This window comes from Tachysurus fulvidraco, chromosome 26 (genome assembly GCF_022655615.1).
Source record: "Tachysurus fulvidraco isolate hzauxx_2018 chromosome 26, HZAU_PFXX_2.0, whole genome shotgun sequence".
In the NCBI taxonomy this organism is placed as follows: Eukaryota; Metazoa; Chordata; class Actinopteri; order Siluriformes; family Bagridae; genus Tachysurus; species Tachysurus fulvidraco.
The window spans coordinates 3,462,234-3,488,973 of NC_062543.1; the positions used below are offsets into that span (position 1 = coordinate 3,462,234).

Sequence of the window (26,740 nt, forward strand, 5' to 3'; positions counted from 1 at the left end):
TGTGTTATAGCACCATTGTGCCACACGGGGGCGTTAAAAGACCTGCTAAAACATACGAGACGCTCCACAGGCAATAAAATCAGAGTGGGTACAAATTTACAAATGTAACACCACAAAAGAAGAGATGTCAACATGCAGATCTGAGTTAATGCAGAATAAATTCAGTGCAATGAATAGGATTATTTGCATGGATTAGGTTCACAAAAGTATTTGGTTTTTTTTCCAGCATGCAAACACGTGTATTTGCAAACCGCATTACTGAGATGTCTCACTCGTATCTGTGCATCGTGCTTGTGCATTGCTTTATAGATTACAAAGTGCACATAAAGGTACGTTTATATAAACATATAATGCATTTGATATTTTATATATATATATATATATATATATATATATATATATATATATATACATATATATACATACGTATATATATATACGTATGTTAATATATATGTATATATATATATATATATATATATATATATATATATATATATATATATATATACTGGGTGCTGGAAAAACTTTAATGCAAACTTTAGTGGAGTAATTTGAGAGCTTTTTCTCATGAAAGCACATCTAAAAAAATGTAAATATGAATTCCCAGAGGGCATAAAATACCCAGGCTTCCTTAGGCCATTTGTAAAGTAATATAAAGTACGCGCGTGCGTGTCTGTGCGCTCCTGGTGCACTGCGCATGCGCCCGGTGCTCCGCCTTGTTACACAGCAGTAGGACTCGGATCCGCTTCTTGGTCGCTCTGAAACTTGGCCGCTCCATGTAACGTTACCGAATCCGTTTTGTTCTGTTTTTCAATCCCCGGTATGGACCCTCAGAAAGTAAGTATGAGACGTGCGTGTTTAATAACGTGTTTATGACGCTGAGACGGTTACATTGTATCCTAAGCTGTAATATGGGAGTGTCAGTGTTTATTCTCTCTGGGGCTTTAGTTTTATCTCCTTATAATATTCACTTTCATTATTACATCCGGGACTCGGAATAAAGGTCGAACCACGCTGCGGTTCTGAATGTTTGCTTTCTGGATTTGTTGTAAGGAGAATATTAAAAATATAACTGGACTATTATACCATTGTTATATCATATCATGCATGTCATCCTAGTCCTTATATTATCTCATTTAACTGAGGGTTAAGGGTCTTTCTCAGGGGCCCAGCAGTGGACGTGGGAATCAAACCAATGACCTTCTGATCAATAGTCCAACACTTTAACCACTAGGCTGCTACGTCCCATTCACCGTCGTGCTCAGTTTTCCCAACACACAACACAGGATGACTCTGATAACATTTAAATATTTAAATTTCCAACATTTAGCACATCTCATTTTTTTTATACTTACATGATCTCATTTTTATACCTCTGAGCAATTGAAGGTTAAGGGCCTTGCTCAGGGGTCCAACAATGGCAGTTTCGTAGACATGGGAATCGAACCCATTACCTTCTGATCTATAGTACCATGTCCCATTCACCTTCATGCTCAGTGTTCCCAACACAACTTTGATAACATTAACCCTATAATTTAATAGAACGCTGTTTAAGGCCTTGTTCAGGGGCCCAATAGGGGCAGCTTGGTGGACCTGGGAATCGAACTCACAACCTTCTGATTGGTAGCCCAACACCTTTACCACTAGTATCCTTAACCAATGGGGATACTACACAGGATTGGCCTGATACTTACACGTCGCCATTAAAAATTTAGTCTGTAGAATCCTGGATAAGAAGTGATGACAGTAACTCTTTAAGATGATTAACACTAATATCCGATGGACAAGGCTCATGGTTCTCAACCCTTTTAAACAGTGACCCAATATTTAAAGTATAAAATATTCAATCTGTTTTTTTGTTTGTTTGTTTGTTTGTTTGTTTTTGTTTTTTTTCTTACTTGTACATTTTTTTGATGCACAGAAGATTGGATTAACTCAATATAAAGCAGATAAAAATATTCTCTTTTTTTTTTTTTTAAATCCATGTTGATCACATGACATTTAAATAGTTGTACATTAGAGAGGGAAAGATTATGGGTTCTGTATATTGCTAAGGATGCTTGTATGGATCACACTATATAAGAGCTTGCTTTTATGTCCAAACTAGATCACCACATTGTTTGGATGCACACAAAGGCACTGAACTCTGTGTACCAAAACAGCAGTGTCTTAAGTCTACGCATGTGATTGATAAATTCTCATTTAAAGAAGTCTGTTTACTGTTTTCTGATTGTAATGCCAGTAAGATATACAGTGACGCTTCAGTCCTTTAGTCTGTCCGGTTTTCTCATCTCCTCATCTGTACGCTCATACTGTAGTTCACTAATTAGATTTTCTTTTAGAAACATCTGTTAAAGTACTTAAGGGTTAAAGCGCTTAAATAATCCAGTTAATTACTTTTCAAACTGGTCATGGATTGTGTAACCATATAATTGACATTTTGATATAGCATTTGTTATTTAGGACCTTACGCATATTCTTATGCTGTAAGAAATGAAGGTGTCTCACTACAATAGGTAACTCGATCATGCATTTAGTCAGTGAGAGGACTGAAGTGTAACTTGACAGGTTTGCATTAGCTTTTCTCGAGGCTCTATACCCATTCACTTATGTGAGGGAGAGAGTAGCAGGTAGGAGAATTGAATTTCACTGCCATTCGATGTATTGAAGCATCAACATTTTCAGGTTTTAATAAAGTGTAGAATGTTCAAATAGATTTTGTAGATGGTATTTAATGTGTGCACTTATTAGGGCTGGGACGATTCACTAATCTGGCGATTCAATACTATCCCGATACTTTTGTGCCGATTCAATACATATTGCGATTCATTGTTTAAATTGTGATTTTTGTTTGCTTAATAAAGATTAGCCAATGGCAAATACTTGATCATACCGTTAAAGAGACTATATATGAGTTATATAAACAAAAACAATGCATCACATCTTTCTGAATTTTTATTTCAGGAGCATACACATACATAGTGCATAAAGAACCTTGAACCATAAAACTTTCAAGTACCAAAAACTTGAATATAATATTTAAATGTGCAACAAAATAACTAAAAACAATACTCTCTGAAATAAAATAAGTGCTGTTAAACTGTTCCAATAAATAACAATAAATAAAAAAGCTCCAGAAGTTTTAGTCATGTCCAGCGCAGCTCTTCCTGACAGTGTGTAAAATCTGAAGTGTTTCTACACTTGTGATTTAAAACGTGAAGGTGCAGAAATAATTCTCAAAAGAGGTTTGCTCCCCTGCCTCTGCCGTGGTTTTGCTTTCTCGCGCCAGCTTAAAACGGATACAACGTCGTTTAATACAGACAACAACAAAATACGTTTCGCCCTATGTTGGAATAAAAGCGATAACGTCTTCCCACCACCTCTCTGGAAAAGTAAAATAATTAAATATATATATCGATTCTGAGCTAAACAAATCGATCTCAAAATCGTTTTAAAAAGAATCGCGATAGTTTGGTGAATCGATTTTTTCTCCCACCCCTAGCACTTATTGTGATGTTTATTATGAGTCCATAGTGTGGGTCAGATCACAAACGGGCAACATCAAGTAGGGAAAATTCAGAATAAATAAAATGGAGAAACGGGCAAGGATCTAATTTCAGGAAATATGGAAACTAAGCCTTGAAAGATATGACAAATAAGGCTTGGGAATGAAGCACAATAAGCAGTAAAAGATAGAAACAGTAGAGAATGAATAGACAAACTCATCAAGGCCTAAACATAGAACAGGTGTATACCTTTAGGTGATACACCGATGACAAAGAAGCCAATGACATGACAAGGGTGGAGATCAAAACAAAGACAAATGACACACAAAAGCTCAAGCAATCGCGTCACATACTGCGAGCCGGAGTTTTTGCGACAATTAGGATTTACTTGTTTGTTAAATGTTTGCATCCATATGGACATATAAACGAGGTGAATACTGTCTTTGTATAAAATGGAGAGTCAGCTCTCTGGCAGCCTTGGGATTTGAATCAATAGCCTTCATTTCTGAACCACTGAGCTGACACTGGCCTCAGAGGAAAACCTAAAAATCTAATTCTCACAATATAGAATGATGTCATCGGCTTTTAAGGTCGAGTCAGAAAAATATAACTTATACAGTTTTCCACTTACCTCAGACATATTAGATTAGAGGGAACTCCGTATGTTATTTAGTGTGTGCGCTTCTGTAGTTTTACAACGGAGCTACTAATAGGCTAATAAAGCTAACATTATAGTTATAGTCTTTATCAGGAAATCATGCATACATTTATATCCAAATTACAAAATGTTTTGGAAAAGATAATACATTTTATTTATGTAATGTTCTTTCATAACAGCCATTTTTATCTGTTTCCCAGGACAAATATTATAGGCAATTAAATTAGCTTAAGCATAAATTAAAATAGAAAATTAAAATATTGTACATAAATCCGAATGAGCAAACTCGATCTTGAAGTGGGATAACGTTATAATTCATAGATCTTCCGGGTTTTAAACTTTGTGAGATAGGATTTTTTGCTAAAATGTGCCGAGAGAAAATTTTGGTAAGCTAATATGTTAGCAAAATACACTTTAGTTGTTTGTTAGCTTATTAGCTACATATAACTAAAGAAGCAAACGTTGGTTCTGTACGTCTTTACCAGTTGGTGATATATGAGGTGTGTATGTATGAACGTGTGTATGATACACACCAAGGGTCAGAGGAAATCTTTGTGTGTGTGTGTAAACAGTGTATGCATGTCCTTTGCTTTGGTTACAGCAGTGTATACTATGCCAATATGTCCTGTGATACACATAGTAAGACTAAGCCTCTGTCATATTTTAGGAAACTGCTGCGTCATATTTCCACACTTTTCACTGGAACTATTTCAATTCCTGGTTGGAGGAACAGGACACACACAGGGATAATCAACATTCAGAAATTTCCTCATTCAGCCACAATGTTACTCTAGCCTCAGCGTCTTAAATCGAGTGGTTAATCGTGTTGTTTACTAAAATTGTGTTAGCAAAGACACACTTTACTTTATAACAAAAACAGCTTCGGCAAGGATATTTTCTTAAAAAAAAAATTAGTTTGTGTAATTACATAATCATAGATAAGTAGTTATTGGTGGATGAGTCTTTCCTGGAGATTCAACCCTCCCCGGTTAGCAAACTAATACTGACCCAGTATCTATTCTGGGTGACAAATATGTTATGCAGCATTGTGCCGTTCTTTTTTAACAATCCTGTTAACTTCAGTGAACGTTTTCTAAGGAGGGCAAACGTAGCCACACAAAATATATGTTTGCTGTGCAAGTATTGGGCAGTTGACAAATAGCACTTTTTTGCGATATCAAACCTTCCAACATAGGGTCAATGTTTGTCATGGGGCACTCATAGCTCAGTGTTTAAGGTGATAGACCGCTGATTCGTTGGTAATGAGTTTGAATCCCATCACCACCAAGCTGCCAGTGCTGGGCCCAGGAGCAAAGGCCCTTAAACCTCAACTGCCCAGTATTATAAATGAGACAAATGTAAATGAAAGATAGCCAGATGTTGGGCTCCTGGAATGGCTGTATACCCTGTTAAATACTGTCCCAATAAAAGCTTTGAGAGCCAGAACCATAAGTTCTGCTATCTAAGCTAATACTTTTAGATATTAAGGGCTGGTCCTCGGTTAGCTCTTTTAATAAGACCAAGCTGAATTTAGGGAGAGGTCAAAAGATATCCATGGCTAAGTCAATGCATAGCTCATGAATCCATGTATTATTGCTCATATGTTACTGGTGGAAGTTAGAGCTGATTCATTATACAGATTTCTTATTTATCTTATTTGGCATGGACATGATCTGTAGTGTCTGCAGCATGTCAGAACGGTTCCTCTTTTAGATTTATTGTACTGGATTTACAAAGGTTAACGCTACGGTACAGTGATTACAAAGGACATGAAACAAATGAATTCATTAGTAATTATTCAACCAATTAGACATGTAGGATTAAATTGCTACCAGTTTTGGAATTTCTAAATGGTGACTAATTCCAAGTCTTCCCTTTTCATACTTTCCTTCAGTGCAGTAGTGTCACGTTGCGTCTCGTCTAAAGATAGCCAAGAAGACTAATCCTTAAATCTGCCTAGCATCTCCTTTTCCGGGGCTCTAAGGGAAGGTAAATTGTTATCTTGTAACCTGGTCTACGTCATTTGCTCAAGGTCTGCTGTGAGAACTCTGGTACCTAAAAAAAAAAAAATCAATAATTTAACAAGTCAACAATAAAACAGCAAGCGTCCCAAAATAATTGTAGGCGTGTCCCGATCGGTGTCTCTTCGCGGTTTCTTATGGTTTGTGTTTCAGTGCATCTCGATAAGACGTATTGATTGGCCTGTATGTTTAAACGGCATTGGGTATAGAGTGTGAGCGTAGTTAGGTTTGCGTCGTAAATCCGGTAAATATAATATATGGAGTTTCTTGAATGTAAACACCCAAATAACTACAATTTACTCCTGTTAACTGAAACCCCACTGTGTATTTAGGGTCAGAGGATGTGTGTGAGGAACATAGGCTATGCGTTGAGCCAGTATTTACCTGTTGACTAATAATCCTTTGATAATCTGGCCAGTAGCGTATTTGAAAAACAATACTAGATGATTAGAATAGGGGTTCCCTGTAGGGGTCTTGGCTTATGAAAAGTGGAAACAACCAGGGAGTCAGATGTAGATGCCGGCCTCCAGTTAATCACAGAAAATAGACAATCTTTTCACACACCATTGGTGCGATGTGGATGAAATCCTGAAAGTTTAGGAAGATGATCATTTTGTCCCAAGAGTGAGGCTGTATGCGCTAGAGCCTGAACAATCCAGAGCAGAGGTAGTAAATTAAAAAAAAGACAAGTCTAGAGATTACACTCACCAACGTAAGTATCTTGACATGACTTCCAGATGATTAGTACAGATGAATTGTGTTCATTCTGACCAGTATACCTTTACCGGCATTATCTTTAAACATATTGGGCTCTGGGAAGTCCTGAGTTCAAACCATGGCACCCTTTCGGTTCTTAAGGAAAAACCCTTAATGTTGGTTTTCTCAGCTTCACGTTTTTAGTCTTCCATAAAGACCTCGGAGGAACTCTACAAGTATGCAAAACAGCTTTGAAGCTGCATTAATCCTGTATAAGACTTATAAGAAACTGAGCAGGATTTTCAGATAGTTATACTAGCTATAATGCCTATAGTAACTGTATTAATTTGAGTGAAGGCAAATGGTAAAGCGTGCTGTTATGGACAGTTCAAGAGATGCCCAAGAGTCCACATAATTTAGACCTTCTCTAGTGCATTTTAAGCACGAAGCGGTTGATTCGTGCCTCAGACGGATTTTACTCCGTGGGTCTTCTGCATGAGTAAATATGTAGGACACGTCTTGGAGGACAAATGTACCATAGAATTCTTTAAATAAAATCTGAGCATCAAATGCTGATGATTTTAATGGTTTAGAACAAAGAGTTTGTGGAGTTTTGCTTGCCGTTAATGTTGTGATTTCTACATCTCGTCATTTGCCAAGTGTAACCACCGTAAATGACTGATTTATTGTGTAATTGTTTCTGTCTAAATCTTACCTTTTTCTTTGTCTCCCCAATACAGGAGGCCCTACAAAGGATAATAACCACCTTAGCAAATAAAAACGATGAGCTGCACAATTTCATCGAGACGCTGAGTCACCTGTTGGCTGGAGTTCAGGTAAGGTGCAGGATGTGGTAATGAAGGCTAATGTAAATAACTTTCAAACTGGCCTCTCTAGTTTCTTCTCCCCCCCGACTGCGTCAACTGATATAAAGAGGTTGGGATTGAATATTTATGTTTGGTGTGATCAGGTCAACTCCAGCAAGGTGGTGTCTGATTTAGAAGAGGAGTTTGACACGCTGTTCTCTATCCTGGAAGAGACTAAGGAGAGTATGACCAACACTATAAAGCAAGAACAGACCAGGAAATCACACGAACTGCAGGTAACGGCATTCCCTAACGGAGAGTGAAAGTGATTCTAATAGCAGAAACGTTACTTTGCCATTGTGTGTGTGTGTATGTGTGTATGTGTGTGTGCCTGGAGTTTGTTTTGGTTATCTTCAGTCAATTCTGAGTGATGTCATTATGCTGCCAGGGCATTTCTCTGAGCTCACTGAGCAGAGACAATACCGATGAGTAAAATCGGCCCAGATGAGAGATAAGCCATGCCAGTAGAACCAAACCCATTCAGCTCTACACAAAAACATGCCTCCTACAGGTCCATCAAGCCCTCATTAGTTCTCTAATGGGTGTCTCAGAGTGCCACAGTATTCACAAAGTTTAGTGTACAAAAGCAGAACACCTACAACTCAAAATCTGCTTTTTGACTCTTTTTCTGTCTCTCTTTTTTTTTACCTCAGAAAGGAAATTTGCACCTGTTTTGAGGTCCTAATGTTTATCACTGAAGTGGTGGAGATGAAAGTAGACACTTTTGCCTGGGCTTTAAGAATTTGTAGGTTTTTCTGTAGTATTTCTGTTTTTACCTAGTCTACTAGGGACAACGTTTTTATAGAAATGTTTTCTTATTTTTTGGGGGGTTTTAAAAAGAATTTCCACATATGCTTCTGTCTTTAAAGTAATCAATCCCCTGAGATGTCCCAAGCAGCTAAAATTTGAAGACGTTATCTTCAAACACTAAAGGACTGAGTAAAGTTATCGCACATCGAAAGACAACAGAGTCCTGACTCATTTTATATCAGACTTGCAGGAATAAATGAATTAATTACAAATAAATAAATGAATAATGGATCCGTTTATACGATTTCCATTCAGCCAGTCTGTAAACGGACTGGAAAGAGTCGTGCTCAGAGAGCCGTATTCAAATACAAAGCACTGGTGTCTGGCAGCCTCATTATCAACCGTAACCCTTGTTTTTCTCGTGCCAGTGGGAACCAGAGAAGGGTGAGGGGAAAAGGAAAAGGGAGAAAGAAAGGAAGAAAGAAAGGCAGAACTAAACAAAACCATCCAAACTTTTCAGACATTAATAATATACGCTCTGGGAGAGAGAAAAAATAATCTAAAGGATAAGTTACACATTTGTTAGCTTACATGATGCAATGTGCACAAGTCCTTCATTTTAATTCACAGCTGAATTAATCATACTAAATGTCATACTTTTTTTAGGCTCTCACACTCTGGGGTAAAAAAACATGCATGACATTTAGTATTTTTTTGTTAAAAGTTAACAAATATTTAAAGCCAGAAAAAAGGCCTGCGGCATAAGTTATTCTGCCGAATATTTTCCTTTTAAGAAGATTTTTTTCCCCTTATGAGCATTAATGCACAGTACTGAAGTAACCTGCTAAACAGAATCGTATTGTTGTTGGCAAGAAAATACTTACCCTAGGGTTAGTAATTGCTTACACTAATCCTAACTCCAGCGTTTTTATATTTTTCTTTCTATCAGATGCAGCTGACACAGAGCACTAATGCACTGGAGAGTGCAGAAGAGCTGCTGGAGTTCGCTCAACACGCAGTGGATATCAAAGACGAGGACGAGTTCACCAAGGTCTGTAGATATCACGGATGCCTTGGTAGCTCACGTGTTGATAATAAAGATTAATATGCAGGTTATTCTGGTTGGATTTCTCTTTTCATATTAATCTCATGTAACTCTACACTCGTGGTAATTACTAGGGAACGTAACAGCTGTCTTTACAAAGCGGTGGCTCACTGTTTTTACTAATGAACAGTCACTGATATGATAAGTGATTCATTATTTAAACCTGCATGTGTGTATGATCACCGATTTCCATAATTATAGGAGTTAAAAGCATGTATGGATCTTGCTTGATGGTCACATGTTACTGATACACTGATCATGGCTGGTCACATGACACGATATACTGTGTAGCCCTATGTGGTCTTCTGCTTTAATAGTAAACAAAAAAATTCTGGTTTTAAATTAATCTTTGTGTTGTGTGTGTGTGTGTGTGTGTGTGTGTGTGTGTGTGTGTGTGTGTGTGTGTGTGTGTGTGTGAGTGAGTGAGAGAGAGAGAGAGAGAGAGAGAGAGAGAGAGAGAGAGAGAGTCCAGTGCAGACTAATATTGCATACTCACTCTCCACCCTGCATGCCTCTACTAACTGCTCCTGTTTTTCTCTCCCTGTCCCTCTCTCATTCTTTCTTTCCACTCCAAGGCTGCCAAACAGATCAAAGATAGGTACGGTACAGTCTTGACTTGTCTCTAAGCACGCCCGCTATGTGCATGTGTGTATCTGTGTGTTCTGGTACCACTACACACACAAAAACACACGTTTAGGCCTGGTTTGTACTAAAATTGACTTTATATTTGAGCATGAACATTTTATTTGGTAAGATTGCATCTATTTGTGTGTGTGTGTGTGTGTGTTTGTGTGTGTGTGTGTGTGTGTGTGTGTGTGTGTGTGTGTGTGTGTGTGTGTGTGTGTGTGTGTGTGTGTGCGCTCTCTTCATTTATAAACATTTGTTTCCTTTTGTATACTGAGTTTAAGGTTAGAGATTGATTTAGGTATAACTGCATTAATCATTTTGATAATGGAAGGTCCCCGGAAGGATAGTAAACTAAAACATGTGTGTGTGTGTGTGTGTGTGTGTGTGTGTGTGTGTGTGTGTGTGTGTGTGTGTGTGTGTGTGTGTGTTTGTGTGTGTGTGTGAGGCATGACTTTTGACCCACGGTTTGTGCGAGCTTGTGTCAGCCTGTGGGTGGTTAAAAGCCTTTACGTGGTTACACCTACATTACAAATTTAAAGTGTTTTAAATTGGCTGTGACAAGTTACACAATATATCAAACACAAAGCATACGATTTTTTTTAAAAGCAATAGCGAAACTTCTATAACTTACTCAAACTTAGCCAAAGTTAGCCAATAATCTTCCTCATACAGGAAATGTAGATCATCTTAGCCACATTTGGTTTCTGTCATATTTGGTGTATTTTTTTAAAATCATGACTAACAAATAATTATCTTATCTTTGTTAGTGATGTTACATACATCCTGATGTGACATATGACAATTTTTAAACTAAAAACTAGCTGAACTAGCTGTGTCGTAGTGGAGGCGGCCATTTTGGACCAGAATTTGGTATCTGATAATATTTCAGATTTAATAAAAGCATAGCTTGGCAATATCATTTAACTCAAGTGGTAATGACAGTTTGGTTATGTATTTTATCTACATTAGTCTCATTATTCCAGTGAAAAGCTATTAAACACCAAATATGTCTTGGCTGAGTAAAATACATTTAAGATAACTGTGTGAATTAGATTCTTGGCCAAACCATTGGTGTGGTGATAATAATCACATAAAGGCTTTGTTAAGAATACGTCATATTTAGTGGTATTAGTAGTAAAATACTAATAGTGATGGCTATAAAGCTACTAATAGCATCTATAAATAAACGAATGAGGCAATGGACTTATTTAAACTTGCCATTTGTCTGGTTCAGGGTGACGATGGCTCCTGCATTTCGCCTCACCATGAAGCCCAAAGCCTCAGACAACATGACCCACTTAATGGTGGACTTTTCACAGGAGCGCCAGCTTCTCCACGGACTTCGCTTCCTTCCTGGTGAGTTAACAAATCCACATTCCTCATTCAGTTAGGACTTCAGTCAGCCATTACATACAAGTTTAATCTTAGATTAAACCCTTTATTCAGTAGCAAGAATGGGATTTGTTTGTTTTTTGTTTGTTTTTTTGGCAAGAATATTTTGGCACAGAATGAACACACAAAGCTGTGAGAAAACCTATTAGAATAAATGTGCTTCCTGTTTGGCTTGAATGCTTAGAGTTCCTCCATCATGACACAGGACAATGTTAATTTAGCTAAATTAGTAGGTTACTGTAAGCTAGGTTAGATATCCAGAAAGCTGGAACATTTTGCTAGCTAGATAATTTGACTAGCCTCGCTCCTGAAGAAATTCGAACTGTTATTTAGCTAACTAACTTAACTAGCTAGCTTTTTCTGAAGAAAACTAGTTAGTTTAACTAGCCAGTGTTTTTCCCTGAAGAAAGCTAACACACTGTTGCTAGTTAGATAATCTAACTTGTTAGAGCCTAATTCTGAAGAATGATAAAACACTGTCGCTAGCTAAATAATCTTAGTCAGTTTATTCCTGAAGGAAGCTAAAACACTGTCGCTAGCTAAATAATCTTACTAGTCAGTCTATTCCTGAAGGAAGCTAAAACACTGTCGCTAGCTAGATATTCTAACTAGTCAGTCTATTCCTGAAGAAAGCTAAAACATGATTGCTCGCTAGATAATCTACCTAGCCAAAGTCTGACCTAAAGCTAAAACATTAGCTAAATTAACTAGCCAGTGTCTGTTTCTGAAGGAAGTGGGAAAATGTTTGCTGTTAAAAATCTCAAGTGTGACATAATGAAAACTGGAGCGTAAGGGTGGTGTGTGGTGTAGATGGAGGCTGTTTTATTAACCATTTGTTGGGCAGATATTTGAGCTGACGTCCTGTTCTCGCTCTACTGCTGCCAACACCATGGATCCGCTTACACGCTTGGGACGTTCATTGTCATGTCAGTCTGCTGTATGGCCCACAGTGGACGCCGGATAAAAAAGAAAGTAGCATGTTATTACAGTATAATCCTGATATCAGCAATTAAATCAGTTATTCTGTTTGAAGCAGCATCAGGTTTATGTGCATTGCAAAATGTCTGAATGTAAAATCACATTGCACTCTTGCACATTGCGAGTGCATTCGCTGCGGGTTTATGCACAAGGACGCCGGACCCTTTACCTCAGGTTATTCCTGTGCTGTACAAAGCTGTCAGAAGCAATAAACCCAAAGCAGGACGAACCGTGCATTAGGAAAATAAACAGTAAATCTTCTGTTAAATCTTTGTGTCAGAGAGAAAGAGATGATGCTTCTCCTCATCAGTTGTGTCTCTGAGTAAGCTCCCATGAGGCTCAGAGCCTTTCAGGTCCACAGATGCCCCAAAGCCTGGCACAGCAAAGACGTCTAAAAATAGCACCAAACTCACCACTGTCTCCTGTAACCTAGAATAACACTTTTTAATTTATTCAAACTTCAAACACAATCAATGGTAAATGCGAGAAAACAGTCAGTTTGAGAAAATTTAGTCCTTACACGAAGGATTTAAAGCCCCATGTGTTGCTGTGACAGCATGGACCAGCTTTAGCATTAACACCGATGCTAATCATTAGCACCGATGGTAATCCGATGCTCTTGTATACATGCAGCACTGTAGCTCTTTACACAAGAGCCGCTTAAATACGAGAGGCAATAAATCTTAGTTTAATAGATTTTGGAAGTTGGGGCAGGCAAAAATTTACCCTAATATCCTTGGCGTATTATTGTACATATAGTATTCTAATTTAGCCTTCAACATACTCTACATGCCAGACTGTTCTGAGTTCAGCTAAGAGATCTTGCCTTTCTGCCTTACAGGGAGACTGTTCTGTTGATCACTGAGGCATATATGATCTCACTGTCTTTAAGAATAAATCTGTCTTATTTGCTCAGAAAGTCAGACAAGGCTTTTTCTGAATTTGATCAACTCCGAGCTAGTCCGAGGCTCGATTTCAGCCTTTTTTTTTGGTACACGTGAAACGTGAAACTGACGTACATGTCTTGAAGGAGTTGAGTTGCAGCTCAGGAAGGCTCACATGCGGAAGCTGAGCTCGTAGACCTTCCATTATTTATGTCGTGCATAGTAAAAGGCATGATTATTAGGAATGAAAGGACATTTTGTGTTATCACTCTCCTTGATATCTTTAGCAGGTTTTGACTTTAGTAAACTTTTTCATCGATCTGTTGACTGCTTGCACCAATAGCTTGTGATTAGCTGCAGATACACCAGAAGGTGTGGATAGAGGATCCAGCTAATCAATGGCTCCACTAAGTAAACTTGAGGACACAGCTGTGCCTAACAGTCCCGGTAGACAGCGTTCAAACATTCTTTTGATTGACTATCTATCACCATGACAAATTTTAACAAGGTTTAGTCTCTAGGGTTTAGTCATCCCAGGATATCACACATCACAGCACCAAAGACCACCTGGCTAACTCACAATTACAGTACAAACTGTGTCTATGTGAATGATGGAAATGTAATAAATTAGATTTATAATCTGTCCATTTGTGGCATATTATATTAACTATATTTACTCTATAGTCATAAATTATTTGGTCTCTTAGTTTAGAGAATGAACCCGTGAAATATTATCACCGTCGGTTGACCTAGTTTTTTTTTTTTTTAAGTGGGCGTGGCCTAATATTACATCTGATCTGAATTAAGCTGTTTCTTTTGTACGTCACCAAGTGGCTTGGACTTTAAGAGATGGTTTCATTGAAGTAGATTTGTACAGAATGCTTTTGTACCACTTATCCTACAGTCGCAGTGAACCAGGACTAATCCCAGGGGTTTCAGAGAGAACACTACAAATCACAGATCACAATCACACACACACACACACACACACACACACACACACACACACACACACACACACACACACACACACACACACACATTCACAAACTACAGAACATATGGAGATGCAAATCAGCCTATGACACACGTCTTCGAACTGGAGGTGGAAACCGGTGTACACCGAGGAAACCTAAACTCCACACACACACACTAATTAAATATTTACATACAATGTGGGACTTTATTTAAATATAGATTTTTTTTTAAATATGAAAGTGACGTGACGTACGGTGACACAAGCTCAGAATTTGTTCTCTGCATTTAACCCATCCAAAGTGCACACACACAGAAGTGAACACACACACACCCTGAACACACACCTGGAGCAGTGGGCAGCCATTCATGCTGCGGTGCCCGGGGAGCTGCGGTGCCCGGCGGGGTTCGGTGCCTTGCTCAAGTGCAGCTCTGTTGTGGCCGGCCCGAGACTCGAACCCACAACCTTAGGGTTAGGAGTCAGACTCTCTAACCATTAGGTCACGACTTACCAAATATACTGTACATAATTTTATAGAAAAACTATACAATCTATAGATGTTTTTTAGCCCAAAATTTCATGCTTTCGTCTTCCTTTCAGGCCCAGTTGTGAGTTCGCACGTCTTCAATAGCTGGCCCTTAATTCACAGAGTCAGTGACACGCTGCACCACCTGCATCTCTCTGCAGTGGTTATTGTCATGTAAATCAGACATCTGTCACAGAAAGGATTTCCTCCTCGTCTCCTCGCATAATGAGCAACTGAAAAGGAAAATGCTCGCTGTCTTAAATCACTCTGTGTTCTTCTCTAGTCACTGAACAGTGATGTACATATCAGTACAGTGTTGTATATAGCGAGCGTACAGTGACTATTGTTTTTGTAAAACTTTCCCAGCATGCTCCAGATAATTAGACACCATATAATTCGATTCAACATGGCTGCCATTTATGACAGAATTTTTTTTCATTACATTTCCTGATACATATAGGTTTCTACCCATAATAAAGATTTGTAGTATGTACACAATATGTGACCATTTCGTTCTTGTATTTTAGTCCCAAGTGCTCCAGAAATCGATGTCCAGGACTGTGTGGTGATGGACAACACAGTGACCGTCATCTGGAGAATGCCGGTGAAGGACAGCAAGATCGACCACTACATCCTCGAGTACAGAAAAACCAACCACGAGGGTCTGGCTCGAGTCAAGGATGAGCATCACTGGGAGATCGTGGACAACATTAAGAGCACAGAGTACACACTGACAGGTACAGACAGAGAACACACTGCATGGGACAATGCACACAAACACAGTGCCTTCCAGAATTATCGTCATCCTTCACAGCAAAGATAATTATACATTATAAAATATACATTACACATAATAATTCTGATCGTTCTAATAAACTCTAGGCATTGTACTCAGGTACTATGGTCATAGTGCTGTGACAAAATATTAACTGCCGATAAGGCTGCTCATCATTTTAAACTAGCGTTTCGTTGAAAAAAAAACATACATAAAAAATGAATTCAATATGATTTATTGCGTGTTATTTGTATGTATTGTTAAAATTCACTTCTGCTTAATTTTTGTGAAGGGTGCCAATATTTTTGGTTGACGTGTTTTCCTTGTCGCTCTGTCAAAACGGATCAACAGCTGATTTTTGTTTTCAGGATTAAAGTTCGATTCCAAATTTATGAACTTCCGGGTTCGAGCGTGTAACAAAGCAGCAGCTGGAGATTATTCTGATCCTGTCACACTGGAAACCAGAGGTAACGTCAATAAAAAAGCAGTCAGACTTCCTTCTATTTAACTTTATCCATTCTGTGTAAAAAAAAGCTTTAGATTAGAAGGGGGCGTGGCCTCTGTGCCTCTCGGTCACGGCGAAGGAGCTCGGATTTAACGTAATGTATCTAGATACAAAAGCGTGGGGTATTAACGACATTTCTTTTGCACAGCATTTAACTTCACCTTCGACTCGTCGTCCTCTCACCTGAACCTGAAGGTGGAGGAGAGCAGTGTGGAGTGGGATCCACAGGGAGGCAAAGGCCTGGACAGTAAGGTCAAAGGGAAGGAGAACAAGGGCAGGTATGTGCTCAGATTCCACATCCATCACTAGAGATATTTCTAAAACAATATTTTCTGTTTACTCCTGAACACTAGGTGTTTATATGGACATCGGTGTTTAATGGAGAGTTGAGTAGTAAACGGTTATTTAGCAATGTTACCTTAATCCAATCCCATTATATGTACGGTTGTTGCTATGGTTACATCAGAACCCTGTTTGTTCTTGCTACTTTAAATTTAATTAAAATTTCCTCTCTATATAAAGTATGTGAATAATAGTTTGTCTTATCGTTAATAGGCAGTGTGATCGTAAAAGCCGATATGAGTGAAAATATAACCCTTATTGATGCTTTTTGTCATGCGAGGAGCGTTCGATTTGTATCAGCCAATCAGAAACGAGTATTTTATGATGTCATAATCAAGGTTTAAATCATACTGAATGAAATAATAATTAGTTATATAAGTTTTAGTAATAATAATTGAGCTCATGGATCATAAACGTTCTTATGAAAATTGATTAACGCTCATCATTTTTGAAGAATATATAGTAGATTTTTTTTTTCCTCTTCCTCAGCTGTTCCTGAGATCTCTGTGAGGAACTTTCACAGCTCTTCCTTCCCGTCACATTTGCGTGTCTTTGTGTGACATTTTTCCTTCCAGTCTCGTCAACGTTTTTTCTTTTATTCACACGTTCCTTTTGTTTCACCAACAGTGCACACCTCACTAATCTGAAGAACATGACAAGGTGATCGTGTGTTTCTGGCTTTGTGGGATTTGAGCCTTTAGAGCTTTACCTCCACTGTTAGCCTCCCTAGTTTCTTCTTCCAGCTTGGTGTTCTTGGGATTTGGTGTTGGCAGAAACAGAAGCACTTGATGACATATTAACAGAAATGGACGAGTGGTTCAGAAAAAATTATTACAGGGTTAGCCGGATAACGTTTAACCTTTAGGAGAAAGCTACATGGATGATTAATGAGAGAATTGGATTTCCAGCATTAATTATATTGGGGCAGTGGAGGTTCAAGTTTTTTAGCCACCAAGGTTGTTTGATTGGAGGATTGGGGTTCAAGCCCCAGTGCCGACACTAGTGGGCCCTTGAGTATGGCCCTTAACCCTTTCTTCTCCAGCGGCGCTGTATCATAGCTGCCCCTGCACTCCGACCCCAACCTCCTCATTTGGGATATGCGAAGAAAAGAATTCCACTGTTCTGTAACGTATATGTGGCGATAATTAAATCTTCCATGCCCTCAGGTCATTCATTAGTTTGGAAGGTTATCTGGCTAACTTTGTCATTCTGAATCATTGACTGCTGGATTGAAAAGTGTGTCGTGTGCTAGTTTGCTGATTGCAAAGAATAATAACTGATAACTCTGTGCGTGTGTGTGTGTGTGTGTGTGTGTGTGTGTGGTCATTTCTAGATGGAGATCCTTAAACATATGAAATGTATATCATTAACAAATTTCTCTCCATCTATGACTGGCTTTATTACTGTGTTCCTTCTGGTTCTAGGGGTTTTCCTTTACACATTATTCTCTCTTAAACAAAACGATGGCAAGATAATAAACACAATACACGTTAGCCTACAGTAGCGTTTCTGATTCTTTGCATCCGTAGCAGTGAACTCCTCGTGTTAATCTTTTTCATGCACACGTCTTTATAACTTCGGTGAGTAAGAACTCTGTTAAAACTCAACACATCATTCGTGTTTTTCCTCATCAGTCATCCGTTCTAGAAAACAGGATTCATGACCTTCATCTCATTAGTGTCATCACTAACCATCACCCTCTAGCAGGGCATTAAGCACACGAGCAAACAAAAGCCGACATACAGCGATGGATTATTTAGGTTTTTGTTGTTGTTTTTTTTTTATTAAAAAAATTTCACATTGTACATTTTATCTATTTCTAGTTACAATTCTACAAGACGACACACTGACTCGTATAAATGTTCACGAAACTATGTCACCATAGCGACGGTTAGGCGTTACGACAGAAAGTGCGCCAATCTAAACCTAATTAATATTAACGCTTCACTTATAAAACATCTTGACCAATCAGAATTGAGAACTCAACAGCATTATGTATATAAGTAGTATTTGAGTTATAAAGTCAAGTCTATTATTTTAAGTTAAGTAATTATAACTCATCTGATGTTGCCGCTCCATATGACACTATTACACGTCGATCTTAAAGCCGCCTTTTGTCTCGTGAGTCATGTGACCAAGACCATATACACGCCCACTACGCTCCAGCATCTGTCACTTCATAAAGAAAGAGGCCCCGAATTCCTGGCGGGGTTTCCGACGTCAATTAACCACCACGTCCTGGAGTCAAAAAAAAAAAAGGGTTGCACACATAATTTATAACATGATCCCGTTTGCTTAGACAGCAAATCCAGTAAATCCATCAAAATCCAGTAGATTTCACTAGATCACCATCAGCTGCTAATGAATATGGACATGTTCTTAAAGGAGTACTCTGTTTTATGTGATATTACCCAACAAGAATTTTTAATAAAATAAAACAAGATGTTTTCAGTCCAAATGCACGTATAATAGAAGTCTAAGGGCAGTTGTTAATCTTCGCCGAGAAACATTTATAAGCCTCCGTGTCATCCTAAATCTTTAGTATTCTCTTAGTCTATGAATGTGTGTTAATGTCTTACCGGGATAGTTGTGTTTGTCTGTTGGTGCATTATAACACAATTTATTAACATGTCGTAACCGGGTTTATTTTTAGTACATGACTTAAACTCAGTCTACATAAGAACAGTTTTTTTTTTTAACATGTTCCTTTACGCCTGTCTCATTATATGAGCGTCATATGCTAGAACGTCGAATTGTAAGTGTTTGTCGACTAAATTTCACATCTGCCCTTAAGCTTTCGTTATAAGTGAGCATCAGTTACAAAAAACAGAGTTTCCATTCATTTGTCTGTACACACACGTAGGACAGGGATTAGGTTGTAAATCATAGAGTATTCCTTTAAGGTCAGATCATCCATCTAGATCCGGCTTTGAATGTTATTTAACTTTATTTTAGTGTTTTTTGTTTGTTTGTTTGTTTGTTTTTTCTAATCAGCCGTCGTCGTCCTGTCCTGAAGCTCCATCTACATCTCCACATCTCTTCTTTTGTAGAAGTGCTCTTATTAACACCAGCGGCCTTTTTCTGATCGAGCCGTCGCCATCTTTTTTTTTTTTTTTTTTTGCTTCTTCTGTGTCCTTTCTTCTCTGCCGTGGCTGTTTGAGTGTGTCTTGAAGCAGCATGTGTGTTCATTCTAGTGTGTGTGTGTGTGTGTGCATACGCTAAGCTGCCTGGATGGACTGACTGTGTTTTGTGCTTTGTTGACGGTTACAGAAGTGGAACTCCGTCCCCGAAAAGAGGGTCGACTGCTCGCTCGCCAGCTCCCAGAGGAGCCCGAGATCGGTTTACCGGAGAGTCCTATACAGTACTAGGTAATGAATCTACACCTATAGAGCTGTATTCGTTTACATTTCAATACAGACGTCTCATTTATCAGCGTTAAGCATGTGATTGGTCAGAAAGTGTTTAATATTCAATAGCTTCAGGACTGACTATAGTGCTGGCTACAAGGCAAATCCCAGGTTTATGTTAAAGCACTGTGTCTATATTTGTATGTAATATAACCAGGGACTGGTATGACGGACATGCTACATAAAGCAAGTGTATGAATGTAGATTTCATTCATTTTTGGAAAGAGAAGGTTATAAGCTGCAGGTTTTTTTTTCCGATGGCATCAAAGCGATAACTCTTTCTCACTCTTCATCCCTCATTTGTGTATCTTTATGCTCAGGTGAAACCAGTATTGACTCTGGTCAACACTACTGGGAGGTGAAGGCCCTCAAAGACTGCAAGTCTTATAGCATCGGTGTAGCCTATAAGAACCTGGGCAAGTTCGATCAGCTGGGCAAAACCAATACCACCTGGTGTATTCATGTCAATAACTGGCTCCAGAACTCTTTTGCTGCCAAACACAACAACAAGGCGAAGAGCCTGGATGTGGCAGTACCGGAGAGGATAGGAGTTTACTGTGACCTGGACGGAGGTACAAATCAATCTGTCCAGATGCTTCTGTCTGATATAAAAAGTTAGACACTGTTAGTTTTCAGTGTTAGATGGTTGTTGCACTTGAGGCAACTTTGAACTTTTCTATGGATATATCAGACCTAGTTGGCTAGGTAAAAACAGAAATACTTGAAACAATACAAATTCTTAAAGCCCTTTGTGTCTACATTTATTTGAGCATAGTATTATCCCGGGGCACAGTGGCTTAGCGGTTAGCCCGTTTGCCTCACACCTCCAGGGTTGGGGGTTCGATTCCCGCCTCCGCCTTGTGTGTGTGTGTGTAGTTTGCATGTTCTCCCCGTGCCTCGGGGGTTTCCTCTGGGTACTCCGGTTTCCTCTCCTGGTCCAAAGACATGCATGGTAGGTTGATTGGCATCTCTGGAAAATTGTCCGTAGTGTGTGTGTGTGAGTGAATGAGAGTGTGTGTGTGCCCTGCGATGGGTTGGCACTCCGTCCAGGGTGTATCCTGCCTCGATGCCCGATGACGCCTGAGATAGGCACAGGCTCCCCGTGACCCGAGAAGTTCAGATAAGCGGTAGAAAATGAATGAATGAATGAATGAATGAATGAATAGTATTATCCACCACATCAGAAAGACACCCGATGCTGCATTGAAATGTTAACATTTGACATTTGGAATAAACATCTACATCAAATACCTCCAGTTCTCTCTGGATAAAGTCCTGGAGCGAAAGGCGTTTATATCTCTTATTTCACAAACAGTTACTGGGGCTATTGGACACCTGTAGATCAAATGTCAGGCAGCTCCACCGACTAAAAGTAGTGTGTAAATAAAAGAACACTACCAAGCTCTTTTCAAGCCTGCCTGCTGTGTACAGTGATGATTGTTCTCATAATATCCTGTTCCAGCAGAATAACCACCAATATCTTATGTGTCCTTTCATTTTCAGGTCAGCTGTCGTTTTACAACGCAGAAAGCAAACAGCTGCTTCACTCGTTCAAGACCAAGTTCACTCAACCTGTTGTACCGGCCTTTATGGTGAGTGCTGGCTGGTAGATTCCATCACATGATCTAAAGACACCTGCCCTTGTAGTTATTATGCAGTTTCACCCAACAGTGACAACAGTTTTTTATGTCTTTGTGTTTAATGTCACTCAAGTTGCTGTAATGTAACTGAGGCTAATTGTGGTTAGCTGCTGAAACTGGAGATACGTGTCAGTACGCTACAGTCGAGAAAGTATGAGCTATATGTGCTATATGTAGCCATGTAAAATTAAATCTGACGCACTTCTACACGCACCATCTGACCTTTTGTCTATAGTGTAAATGTAAACAGCAGGACGGTAATTAAGCCTCTAGGTTTGTGGAGCAAGATTTTTCCACTGGACTAAGTAAAGTTCAAATGGGAAAAGAAAAACGTGTAGAAATGGAAATTAAATAGAAAGTGCAGCACAATAATTAACACTACTGAGTAACAGAAGCCAAGTCTCCTTCAGTAGTCCTGACAGACACAGGGACCACGCCTTTTTCAGTATGAATGATAGACACAGAGGCCACACCCCCTTCACTAAGACATACAGTAACAGAGACCACACCTCGTTCAGTAGTCCTGACAGACACAGGGACCACGCCTTTTTCAGTATGAATGATAGACACAGAGGAAACACCACCCTTCACTGAGACTTACAGTAACAGAGGCCACACCTTCAGGACAGACACAGAGACCATGCCTTCTTCAGTAGTCCTGACAGACACAGGGACCTCGCCTTTTTCAGTATGAATGATAGACACAGAGGCCACACCCCTTTAATGAGACTGACAGTAACAGAGGCCACACCTCCTTCAGTAGTCCTGACAGACACAGGGACCTCGCCTTTTTCAGTATGAATGATAGACACAGAGGCCACACCCCTTTAGTGAGACTGACAGTAACAGAGGCCACACCTCCTTCAGTTGTCCTGACAGACACAGGGACCACGCCTTTTTCAGAATGAATGATAGACACAGAGGCCACACCCCTTCACTGAGACTGACAGGAACAGATGCTATGACTCCTCCTCTATATTTACCTTTGCCTCAGACATCTTCTATGTTTCGCAGGTGTGGTGCGGCGGCCTGAGCCTGTCCACAGGGTTACAGGTTCCCAGTGCTGTAAGAAGCCTCCAGAAAGCTGAAAACGGGCTGACGGGATCAAACAGCAGTCTGAACAGCATGGCACAGTAGTCCGAGCAAAAAACTATGGATTCACTGACGATTCGAGCCCATCTAGGACTAGCTTTCTCTTTAATCCATCATCTCTAATCAGCAGCAAAGAGCAACTTGTATGAACAACTCATGACCTTGGACTTCCTGCTTCCTAGGGAATACATCGTCCAGCACTGGAATACTGTAAAGCATCATGGGAAAAGAAATCTGTCACTGGCAAGCCTAGACTTCTCCTAGATAAGGAGAGTCGCCTCATTTTCTGTCTTTCTTTTTCTTGTTGAATAAGAAATTCTAGCAGCTTTATCAGGGATTAGCGGAGTGCACTTTTCTCCATTACTAAATTAATTTTTTTTCTTTCCTTCTTTTAAAATGATATGACAGATTCGTTATGCTCTGATTTGTTATATTACTTTTAATGACTCGTGTACGTTTGTTTAGTTTAGCGTCTGTATGTATATGTGCGATTACAGCCTGTGAGTGCGGGTGACGATTACCTCGTGGCTGCACAAAGATATTTTTCCTTAAACTGTCAAATCCTTGAACTGTTTGAACTACGAATCCTGTAGGTTTTTTTTTGTTGTTGTTGTTTTTACTACAGTATGTTACGGAGTTGAATATGACTGTGGAACAGTGCTTGCACGATGTAAACCATATAATGCTGCTTTCTTCGTATTTAGGTTCCTGTTAATGGTCTGAGTAAATCCTGTTCACCAAAAACACATCTCTTAGACGTAGGCTTCGGACGGCTTTTATAAGTGTTGCAGTGTTGAAAAAATGTTTTGATTTCTTTCCATGGTATCATGTTTGTTTGTCTTTTGTTTTTTTGATCTGATTATTTACTCATGTGCTCATCAACAACTGTCATTTCTGTACATTAAGTAAATTATTGATTTTCTAAAATTGTCTTCATGTAGTCATGTAAAACTCTCTGGCTTTCTTTCTTAATTCTTTCTTTATTATCGTGTCCACATTTGTTAGGGACAGTTCAAAGAAGGCCGCGGTACTACACGGTTTAATCATTTAATTGACCTAATAAACCACCTAAATAATAATAATATATTGATCGTTTAATATTTTATATTAAACCGCCGGATTGTCTGCATCAGATTGGAACATTGTTTAATTGTATCTGTGTAGATTATGTAAACATACCTAAAGCTGTTTAACAAAAATCTATATGTTTTGTATGACTTAAAGTACGTTTAACGGTTGGAAGCACATGTGTCTTTAGGATAGGATCTTTGTATGCTGTTTACAATTTAACATCAGTTGACCTAAGAGGCTCAAACCTGTTATAGCCTCAACAAAACAAGGTTCATGGTTCCTGTAAAGAGTTGTACAGACAGTCATAACATTTTTAAACGACTGTCGATCATATTCCATCACTGAGTAAGACATTAAAATGTTTCTTATTTATTTTTTATAATTCATAAAAGTTTATGGTTTAGTTTATGTTTTACTTTATGAGTTTGATTCCTACAGAGAGATTTAGAATGATCCGTTTTATGGGATCACGTCAGGGACCAATCGGAATCAAGCATGAAGAGAGACATAAATATAATATCAAATCTTAATTATTTATTAGTTCCAGGTTCCTATTTTATATAGTTATATTTATAAGTTTTTGGTTTATTTATAAGTTTGATTCCTGCAGAGAGATTTGGAATGATCTGTTTTATGGGATCACGTCACGGACCAATCGGAATCGAGCAAAAGGAGAGGCTCTTATAACAAAAAGTTGGTTGTTTATCTTGTTCCAGTTTCATATTCTATTCAATTTAGTATTATCTATAGGCTTAGGTACAAGATATTGTAAATATATTTTTGGGTATATGGTGTATAGAGATGGTTAGATGAGGCAATTATTGGCTTTGGCGCTTTCTTGTGGCAAGAAAAAAGAATACAAATAAAAAAGCAGCTCAAATAGCCATTGCATTTTATATGACGAATAAGATGGTGTTATATTTGTATGATATACATATATATATATATATATATATATATATATATATATATATATATATATATATATATATATATATATATATATATATATATATTTGTATTATTATATTACTATATAATAGTAACAAGGCTATTTTGGTAGTCGGACAATACAAAATAGTGTCTTGTCATGCAAAATAAGTTTTCTGTATGTATTATAATAGTTAGATGAGCGCCATGTCATTTTATGACACTTTATAATATGCATGTGGATGGATTTATTGATATTGATTGTTCTTTTAAAAACGCGTTTCAGAGCATTTGTCCTACGCGGTTGCCGTCCGGATCTGTTCTTGGAATAACAGGAACCTGCAGAATTAAATGAATGTATAACAAGCGTGAGATTTATATAGAATGGGATTTAACTAACCGCGAGAAATATTGCCTAATATTACACACTCTTCCGATGAGTAAGTATTAAAATATTTCCAGTAGTTAATGTTTATTTTAAGTGTTAAGTTGTGCTAGCTAGCTAATGCTAATAGTGTTAGCATGAACGTGCACGCGCTTAGATAATATGTATAATGGAAATATGTTATGATGGCTGCGAAATGCATGACGTTTAATTCATGCACACGAGAGTCGATAACATCCAACACCCAATACAGCGGATCTGTTGGAAGCCAGAAACTTGTATTTACTATAAATGTGTGTGTGTGTGTGTGTGTGTGTGTGTGTTGTGATTTCAGAGCCCCATGAAGCCATCAGCCCGTGTGTCTCAGCATGGTGAAGGAGTCAGCCTTATGGCACAGCCTGTCAGGATCATATACAGCCAGACTCACTCATGGCCAGAGTGAACAAGTCCTTGGTGCTGCTGCTGCTCATCACAGCCAGCTCCATATTTCTCCTGTTTCAGCTCTATTACTACAGACAGCACTCAAATAAGGTGAGCAAACACAACACAACATTCTGAAACACCACCATCCACTAATAGCAGAAAAGATCAATGGAACACGCATCTTCTGACACACAGACACCTCTTCTGACACTGACACACACACACACACACACCTCTTCTGACACTGACACTGACACACACCTCTTCTGACACTGACACACCTCTACTGACACTGACACACACACACACACCTCTTCTAAGACACACACGCATCTTCTGACACACAAACACACCTTCTGACACACAATCTCACACACACACCTTCCGACACACACATCTTCTGACACACGCACCTTCTGATACACACACACATGTACATGAGGATAAACACTCACTCACAGGGTAGTCAGTGGGGTCTAAATGAAACCAATTCTCTTATCAATGGTTTAAAAACAGTACAAAAAAACAGTAATGAAGACAGGATACAGAGTCCAGGCTCAGTGACGATGTCCAATGACCAAAATGTGGGCAAAATAGTTTCTACAACCACAATGATGCAGGGTGATGCTTTACTCTCGTTAGTAAAGTTTAGTGTTTTATTTTTGTTGATTTTATGAAACAACACTGTTATGATTTTTAAATAAACTGCAATCATTCCATAGCATGGACTACAAGTTCCGAGCGGTAAAGGTTACCCAACAGGGAAGGAAGCACAATGGGTGAGTAAAAAATATTAGAATATATAAGAGAATAAAAGTTCTTATTTTAGAGTTTGGCAAAATATCACTTTTTCTTTTCAAATGAAAACTTTTTTGAAGGTAAAGTTGTGATTTTTAACTCATTGTCATTTTTATTTATTTATTTGTTTGTTTGTTTATTTATATTTTTTTACAGATTGTAAGCTTTGTATTAAATTTATTAGAGGTTTTAGGCTTTAAAAAACATTCAATTATCAAATATAATTTAAAAAAATTATTACAAAATATAAAATGCAGATTTACACCAGTGTGCCATAATCAAATGCTTCCCAATGTTTACACCGGTGCATTTACTCTCTGTTTACATCTTGTCCTGATCACAGCATTTAGTGAAAAAGTTCCTGGCTCTGGTCCGTAAGTTCAA

General features: G+C 38.5%; 2 protein-coding genes across 5 annotated transcripts in view; both read left to right on the forward strand.

Moving 5' to 3' along the window:
• Positions 1 to 688: 688 nt before the first annotated feature.
• fsd1l (fibronectin type III and SPRY domain containing 1-like) lies at positions 689 to 23,886 on the forward strand. 4 transcript variants are annotated; one of them, XM_027144721.2, is made up of 14 exons: positions 689 to 840; positions 7,625 to 7,720; positions 7,855 to 7,986; positions 9,450 to 9,551; positions 10,181 to 10,203; positions 11,467 to 11,588; positions 15,516 to 15,725; positions 16,132 to 16,230; positions 16,417 to 16,546; positions 17,238 to 17,270; positions 19,881 to 19,978; positions 20,338 to 20,589; positions 21,521 to 21,609; positions 22,672 to 23,881. In XM_027144721.2, the coding sequence occupies exons 1-14, from the start codon at positions 826 to 828 to the stop codon at positions 22,792 to 22,794; spliced, it is 1,524 nt and encodes a 507-aa protein (XP_027000522.1). In that variant the 5' UTR covers positions 689 to 825; the 3' UTR covers positions 22,795 to 23,881. The 4 variants fall into 4 exon arrangements, with proteins under 4 accessions (XP_027000522.1, XP_047665226.1, XP_047665225.1 ...); XM_047809270.1 differs by lacking the exon at positions 17,238 to 17,270 and having other exon boundaries at positions 19,884 to 19,978; positions 22,672 to 23,880; XM_047809269.1 differs by lacking the exon at positions 17,238 to 17,270 and having other exon boundaries at positions 22,672 to 23,877.
• Positions 23,887 to 25,028: 1,142 nt separating this feature from the next.
• The window catches only part of fktn (fukutin), a 6,347-nt gene continuing 4,635 nt past the window's right edge, over positions 25,029 to 26,740 (forward strand). Inside the window, exons 1-4 of the mRNA XM_027143483.2 lie at positions 25,029 to 25,190; positions 25,470 to 25,666; positions 26,281 to 26,337; positions 26,700 to 26,740. The exon at positions 26,700 to 26,740 is cut by the window's right edge and continues 160 nt beyond it. Coding sequence (XP_026999284.2) covers positions 25,565 to 25,666; positions 26,281 to 26,337; positions 26,700 to 26,740 — 200 coding nt within the window. The 5' untranslated portion in view covers positions 25,029 to 25,190; positions 25,470 to 25,564. The remainder of the gene's footprint in view (positions 25,191 to 25,469; positions 25,667 to 26,280; positions 26,338 to 26,699) is intronic.